Raw genomic sequence first — 7,864 nt, forward strand, 5'->3', positions numbered from 1 at the left:
CCGCCCACGCCGCGCCCGCCCCGGCGACCTCCGCCCGCCTCGCCCGTGCATGCGCCCGTCGCGGCGGCGCCGTCCGTGCCCGCCGCCGACGCGGCGAGCCCCGCTCTGCCGGCCGTGGCTGTCCACGCGAGCCCAGCCCGTCCCCGTCCGTGCCCGCACTCGTCGCGGCGAGCTCCGCCACGGCGGCGTGGCTTGCGCGGCCGGCGTCCGTTCCCGCGCCGTGCTCGCGGCGAGCTCCGCCACGCCCATGGCTCACGCGGCCAGCGCCGTGTTCGCGCAATCCGTTTGTCGCCGGAGCTTTTTTGGAAGCAGCAACTTCCGGCATGGATGAAAAAAAGTGAGTAGTCGGCGCCGGGTGCGGCCGGCGTGTGCAACGGCGGCAGTTGGTTAGGCCGGTCAAAATCCGGTGGCTACTTCGGCCATCTCCATGGGATAAAGAAAACAGAGGAGAGAGAAGATGTGGGGTCGGGCGGATATAAACGGATGTCCACAGCCGCACGAAGTTGTCCGGGAGGACGCAAAAGCCTCCCAAATTTAAGCCGGCTTTGGGTCGTGCCGGACCTTACGGACAGTCCGTTTTGCATTTGGGTCTGCGCGTTGGGACGCGTTTTTACCCAAACAGACGCACGCGGTATCCGTTTTACCTTTTGCGTACCAGCTTTGGAGATGGCCTGAGAGGATCTAATAGTGGGGTGGCTCCGATGGGAGAAACAAATAATAACAGGAAGAACAACAGCAGGGGCAAAGGTAAACTTGGGCAGCCAGCCGGGACAAACAATAATAACATATCCGAAAAGAATCCATTGCTTGTGATTGGAAGAATGGCTGTACAATCGCTACTAATCACGTGATCACCATCATCATCACTCCGCTCCCCATTACAGCTGCTCGTGTCATCGTAACGATTGCCGCCGGCATGTGAGGCCTGACTGCTCGAGGCACCAGCCTCGGCCGCACGCCCGGCGGAGCTGCTGCTGGCGGGAGAATCGCCGTCAGCATCCGTGTCCGGCGACATTGCGGGGCTGTCGTAGCCGTCGCTGGTACCGGAGGAATGGACGGTGGTCCAGCTCGCGTCCCAGGTCCAGTCCGGCGCGCCGGCTGCCAGGCCACGGACTCTGTCGATGGGGCAGGCGGTAGCAGTGTCCGCCGTCGTGTCGTCATCCTCGTCCTCCCACAATGCCTGGTCAAGGACGCTCTTGGGGGACACGAACATCTTCTTTTGGGTGGTGATCCCTGCCACGGAGATGAGGGGCGACGACACCGGGGCTGCAAATGCCACGAACTCGTGCTCCAGCAGCTGCTCCGCCGTCCACCGCTCTGCGGCATCCTGCAGCAAACACCTGCCCAAGAAGTCCTTGCCTTCCTCCGACAGCCACATGGGCAACTCCGGCGCCTCGCCCGAGAACGCGACGTGGTGCAGCGTTGCCACGGGGCTGCCGAACCGCTGCCACGGCGCGGCGCCGGTGGCCATCTCGATGACCGTGCAGCCCAGAGCCCAAATGTCCGTGGCCGGGCCATGCTCCTCGCCCCGTGCGGCCTCGGGCGCCATGAATGCCGGCGTGCCGCCTCCCAACAGCTGCTCGTCGGCAATGCGCCGCGCGCACCCGAAGTCGGCGATCATGGCGCGGCCGTCGGCGCCGATGAGCACGTTCCGGCCCTTGACGTCGCAGTGCGTGACCCCGGCGGCGTGCGCGTGCACCAGCCCGCGCAGGATGTCGCGCGCGCGCCACCGGATCAGGGACTCCTCGCACCGCCCGCCGCGCCGCCTGATCTCGTCGGCCAGCGAGCCCCCGGGCGCGTACTCCATCAGCATGTCATACCCGCCGCTCACGTCGTGCGACGCAGATACTTCCGAGCCAAGGCAGCGCACGACGTGAGGAGAGCTCAGGCCAGAGAGGATGCTCTGCTCCCGCCGGAGCTCGGCGGCCCGGTTGGCGCCCACGGACTTCACCGCGAGCAATTCCCCGGTCTGGCGATCGACGGCGAGCGATACAGTGGCGGAGGAGCCCCTGCCGATTGTCGGTCCCCGCGTCCACTCGACGACGCCCATTCTTGCTGCCGCCGCAAGAATGGCTTGTGCTCTGGCTCTGCTTCTTGTTTCCGAGTGAACGCAACTGGAATTGGGAACGAGTACTCTACTCACCACCACACCTCGCGCTTTGTGCGATCGGCTATGTTTATATACTACTCCGAGTCCTACCTGAGTACTGCGAGTCTGCAACTACAAGGCTAGCAGATAGACCGGTGGTGAGGCTTGCGGGAACGACGATGCTCTGGAAGGTGGAGGTGGTTAATTGTGGGCTGTCCAAAGCGAAGCTGTCCGACCTGGCCGTCGCGAGGAGATTCGCCATTTGGCAAAACGGGACTGGCCATTTGGGGGTTTTGGCTTTGCCTTCCTACTCTAATCTGACAGTATTCTTTCTTTTTTCCTCTCTCAGTTTCATATTGGCAGCACCTAACCGCTGGTACAACGGGGCACACTGCTAGGGCATCTCCAACGGGGCGACACATCCCGCGCCCGCGCGTCCGGATGGGTCCAGCCGGACAAAAACACGGCCCAGCACGTGGACCCATCCCTAAAACGGATGGCCGCGTCGTCCGTAACGACGCAAACCCGGCCCAAATCGGACGCGAAAGGCTGGTCGCTCGCGTCCGCCCCTTGTCCGCCCCTGGCCCGCGTGTCATAGACATAAACATTTGTTTTTATTAAAAAGAACCCATTACAATTTTTTTAACTACTACTTCTATCCTACTACGTACGGGGCCGGCGGCCTCGCCGGCGGCTCCTCGCCGGCTCGCCGTCGGGGCCGTGGATTTCACTCGACGCGGGCGGCCTGTACGCGTGAGGATTCCACTCCAGCTTACCAGCTGGGTGGCGCGGCGGCAACGGCGGCGGGGGCGGCAGCGGCGGCTTGGGCGGAGGCCTTCATCCTCCTCCTTTCCGTCCGAGCACCTCGGGCGCGCTCGCGCTCCGCCTCTGCGGCGGAACCATCCGCTTCCCGCATACCTCAAGCTCTGCGGGCGGCGCGTTCCACGGCGGTGCGCGCCTCCCGAGCGGACGCGGGCGGGGGCACAGGCCTCGTGGTTCTCCTACCGCCGGCGCATGCGCTCTTGCCGGCCGCGCTCGCCGAGCTCGGCATCCTCCCGGGCGCGCCGCTCGGGCGAGGGCATCTGGATGAGGTGATGGGCTGCTCGCATAGCGATCGGCTCGTTCTTCGGCCGAGGAGGTCGCCTAATCGGCGGCGGCCGGCCCGCCAGTGGCCTCGTGCTCCTTCGTCACGCGCGTGAGATCGGCGAGACGGCTCCTCGATGGCGGCGTTGATATTCGCCGGCGCGAGGTCCTCCTCGTCGACGGGCTCCTCCGCGGCGGCCGCCCTCCTCCGCGGCCTCGTACCGGCCGTCCGCGGTCTCGTGCCGGCCGTCCGCGGCCGCCTCCACCATCTCGGCGTCGCCTGCCTTCTTTGCAGCCGCCTCGGCAGCGACGCGGAGCGCCTCGTCGTCGGCGACCCACCGCGAGTCCACGCGCTCCTCCTCCTCCGTCCGCGGGAACCTGGCCCGGGCGGCGAGGGAGAGCTTGGCCCACGTGGCCTGCAGGGTGCGCGGCATGGCGCCGGAGAAGGTGGAGTGGCCGCCGGAGAAGGTGGAGTGGGAGAGGAAGTTGATGCGGTCCGTGTGAGACCGCCGCCGTCTTTTATAGCCGGCGGCCTGGCGGGAAACTTGGGCGCGAGCGCGCGCCAATAGCGTTTTCGCGCGCGCGGGAACCTTGGTGGCGCGCAGGATCTTTCCCGCGCGTTCCACCGCCCACCATGGCTGTCCCGTCGAGGCCTGCCATGGCGCAGCGCCGCGCAACAAAGACGAACCACGTGGCGTCTCTTTGGATCGCCGCGTTGGGCGCCGCGTGCGACCCAAACGGACACGCGGACGCGGGGCGCTGTCTGCGTGTCCGGCCGGCCACGCAAACGGCCCAAAACGGACGACCCAGCGCGTCCGTTTAGGTCGGCCGGTTGGAGATGCCCCTATGCTGGACATCAGGTTTTTATTGGTGGTGCTTAATCAATAATCATGGGAGGGGGACACTTGTCGTGGAGAGCGTTTTTGCGTAAGGTTTTAAAGCATTGTACATGAAAGCCACAGAGAAAGTACCATTTCTCGTCAGGTTCCAACGAAACACATTAGAGCCATGCGTCAGAATCTAGACGTTGTACCAAAGCATTCCATTATGCGTGGCTTCCATTATGCTTGCCTGGGTCCAATGAGTGTGGGAAAGTTTCCAACACCTTAGTGACAGTCTCACTTTTATGCCGAACAATATTGTACAATGCAGGGTAATGTTCTCGGAGCATGGAATTACCTAGCCATTTATCCTCCAAAAACTAATCTCTGGACCATCCCTAATTCAGAAAGATCCATATGGGAAGAAGTACTTCTTCGTCGCCATAAGACCCACCCATAAATGAGATTCCCCAGGTTTCCAATGAACCTAAGAAAACACATTTGAGCCAATGTACTTTCTCTTTAAGAGGGTTTGCCAATTCCATCTTCTTTAAGTAACTAAATTCAGATGTATCTATACTCTAAATAATGTCTAGATACATCTAAATTTAGACATACTTGCGACATCCTTTTATGGATAGAGGTAGTACATGATAAGGAATAAACGTCATTAAAGATGTAGGTAGGTAGTTAAGTCTATCCTTTAGCTAAACTTTGAGAAATTTTGCCTTCTTTGTAAATTTTGAGAGCTTTCCTCACTCTTCTATAATTAGTGTTCTTAGAGCATCTCCACCCGCGGCTCCAATAGTGTCACCCTAGACCTGGCTGCTGACTTGTTTGAGTTTTTGTTTGTTTGCAGTAGCCAATCGAAAAAAAATGTATAAGCTTCTTTGTTTCCATTGTTTAGCGACATATGATTAATGGACTTTGTGTTGAAGACTTTGCAATGATAACTTAATTAGGTTTAGTTCGTAGATGTAGATCGACATTTAAGTCTATCCTTAAGGTCAAGTTAGGGATTTTTTGCCTTCTTTGTAAATTTTTGAGAACCTTGCTTCTCCTGTTGTAATTAGTGCTCTTGCTATATTTTAACATAAAAAAAGTTGGATTTAGGTTGCAAAAGCCATGATACTTCCTTTACAGGTACTTTCGTTGATAAATAGAGCAATTTAGCCTCCAATTTTTTTGGAGCAACTCAAGTGGTGTAATACTACCTTTTAAGATTAGTCATAGTGGGGAGTAACATTAGGTAGTAACATACACATGTTACTACTCTACGTTACTACCTCCATAGTGGTTAGTATCATAGGTGTAGTAACATAAAATGCTACATTTATTAAGTTGTAGACTCATCTTGCCTTGAAATGTGTGATGTGATGGTAACATAGCTAGTTACCACTACCCTCTCTTTCCTCAATTAATAACATGACATGTCATCAAAATGCTTAGTTGGCATTGCATGTTGTTGATGTTACTACCTATGTTACTCTCCACTATGAGTAGTCTAAGCACTGGTATTCCCTACTTTCTATTTACTTCCATAACAATGGAATATAACTTGATCAGAATATGCAGGAGGAGTGGAACTGGTCTGCCACCTACCTCAACCAATCGACCGACGCGAAGAAATGAAGGATTAGCTACGACAACACAATCTCTATGGCTGTAATTATGTTTAGTTTATAGATGATAACAGATAAACGTCACTAAAGATGTAGTTGGACAGTTAAGTCTACCCTTAAGCTCAACTTTGGGAAATTTTCCCTTATGCCTAAATTTTGAGAACTTCCATCTTCTGCCGTAATTAGGCTCTTACTACTATATTTAGGAGTAATGCCGTAAAAACGGATATAGGTCCGAGGCTTGTTTTATAGGTACTTTCGTTCATAAATGGAATTTAGTTTAAATTTTCAAAATTTTCTGGACAACTCCAGTGAAGGAATATTTCTTTTTTACATATGAGGATGCCCTATTTCATATTGCTTGTTAAGAATCTCCAGGGGGGTGGAAGTGGCCTGCCACTTACCTCAATCAATCGATCGACGCTAAGAAATAAAGGATTAGCTACCATTACAACCTTTCTGACCCCCTAACTATACTGCTAGGGCCAATGAACCACTCACCACCAGTTTGGAATCGAATACTGGTCTTCTCCACCCTGAGTCCCTTTTTTTTTTGAGCACAAATATCTGGAAAATATTAAGTAAGGAAACTTTTTTTTTTTTTTTTTTTTGAACTGTAAGTAAGGAAACTTGAAAGTACAAGAACGGTCCAGAAATTGGACAGCTGACCCAGAATTACAGAAAGAACCCTAGATAAGAATAGAAAAACAGCTAGGTCCTTGGGATCTTGTGCGCCTAACACGATCCGCCGTCGCCAGCACCGATACCTCCACGCCGGAGTTAGGGAAGAAGCACCTGCGGGCGCAGCTTTGTCGCCGGAGTAGTCCTTTAGAGGACATCTCCTCGTTGAAGTCGCCGCATCTATCACTCGACGCGGACGCCAAGATCTTGCAGAGGTGATGAGCATGTCGGCGGGGGCAACGCCCCGAACCACTCCGGTGGTCAGGTCCACGCCAGAGGACGAAGCCTGCTTGAAGACCTGCATCAGCACAAAGGGGACAGCCGGAAACCCGCCTCGCCGGAACGAGACATCTGGACTCCTATAAAAGAGCAACGAGGGCCTGGAAACAGATCCCGCGCCACTCTCCACCACCAGCTCGCCGCCGCCGCAGGAGCCATCGACGGCAACACGAGGAAGAAGCCGGGGGGACAAAACACCAGAAAACGACGAAGCCAACCTCGCTTGGGCTTCGCCGACGGAGACAAACAGGACCCAAAGATCCTCACCGTCGCCGGCGAGATGGGGCTGGAACTTGGGCCACCTTATTGGACAGCACGGCGCCGCCACCACCGGAACGCCGCGCTCCCAAACCCTACAGCTACTACTATCTACACGCCAGGACAGAGCACCGGGGTTCCCCCGCCCTCCGGCCGCCGAAGCGACCGACGGAGGGGAGGGGAACCGGCGGGCTCGCCGGCGGAAGACGAGAGCAGACTTGGACGCCCTGGTTTCTCCTCACCCTACTGTAGCAGAGGATAAGGGAGACGAGTCTCGAGCCCAAGAACGAGGTTAACACTCCACCCTGAGTCCCTGACGGCTCACGCAACGGCATGACTCGTACTTTCAGTGACATAATAATTGAGGATTGTTAACTGTTTCCCTCCATGGAAAGCATGCGTTTTTTTGCTCCTGACTTGATGCACAGCCGCAAGAACACTACTACTAATACTATTGTGATGCTCGTAGTGTTGTACCTTCTAGCTTCTCCGCAAGGTTTTCCTCCGGATTGGCCGCTGGAATCGACCTTTCTCATTTAACTTGAACAACCTGTGACTGGTGGCAAAGCCACATCTATTGTATAAACCGTGATGCATCTTATTCCTTCACCTACACATGCGTTTCCAATTCAAGTTGATCGTTCCCAATTCAAGTTGATCTGTTGTCCCTTTCAAATCCAACCGTACTCGAAAGATAGGGAGTACCTGTAGTTCTGTACGCCGCCCGCCGCGCAGAGGACGGCAGGCATCTGAACGACATCGACCCCAGCGTTAGGCTTGAGGAGGATGGTGGTCGTATCGCTGCACCTGTCATAGTACCGCGCGCGGAGGAAGCTGGCCATGTCGTTGCCACCGTCGTAGTATATATTGTGCATGTAGAATCTCATAGAATAAGTGGACAAATTTTCTCCACTTGTCCTGCAGATGTTTTGATTAATTTTCATTTCATTTGTATTGGCGATTCATAAGTTAAGTGAAATTATTAGGTTAGTTGGCAATGTAATCTTATGTAAGATTATATATTATGGAAT

At 55.3% G+C, this 7,864-nt stretch overlaps 1 protein-coding gene across 1 annotated transcript; it reads right to left on the bottom strand.

Moving 5' to 3' along the window:
• Positions 1–640: 640 nt before the first annotated feature.
• On the bottom strand, positions 641–2,209 carry LOC127315433 (mitogen-activated protein kinase kinase kinase 18-like). Its single transcript, XM_051345923.2, has one exon. It carries the CDS (start codon positions 2,048–2,050, stop codon positions 641–643), a length of 1,410 nt encoding a protein of 469 aa, XP_051201883.1. The 5' UTR covers positions 2,051–2,209.
• Positions 2,210–7,864: the final 5,655 nt, after the last annotated feature.

The sequence above is a fragment of the Lolium perenne genome, chromosome 7 (genome assembly GCF_019359855.2).
Source record: "Lolium perenne isolate Kyuss_39 chromosome 7, Kyuss_2.0, whole genome shotgun sequence".
Classification (NCBI taxonomy): Eukaryota; Viridiplantae; Streptophyta; class Magnoliopsida; order Poales; family Poaceae; genus Lolium; species Lolium perenne.

Excerpts from the sequence above, each read along its gene's own strand:
- LOC127315433 (XM_051345923.2), bottom strand. The coding sequence starts at position 2,050 with ATGGGCGTCGTCGAGTGGACGCGGGGACCGACAATCGGCAGGGGCTCC.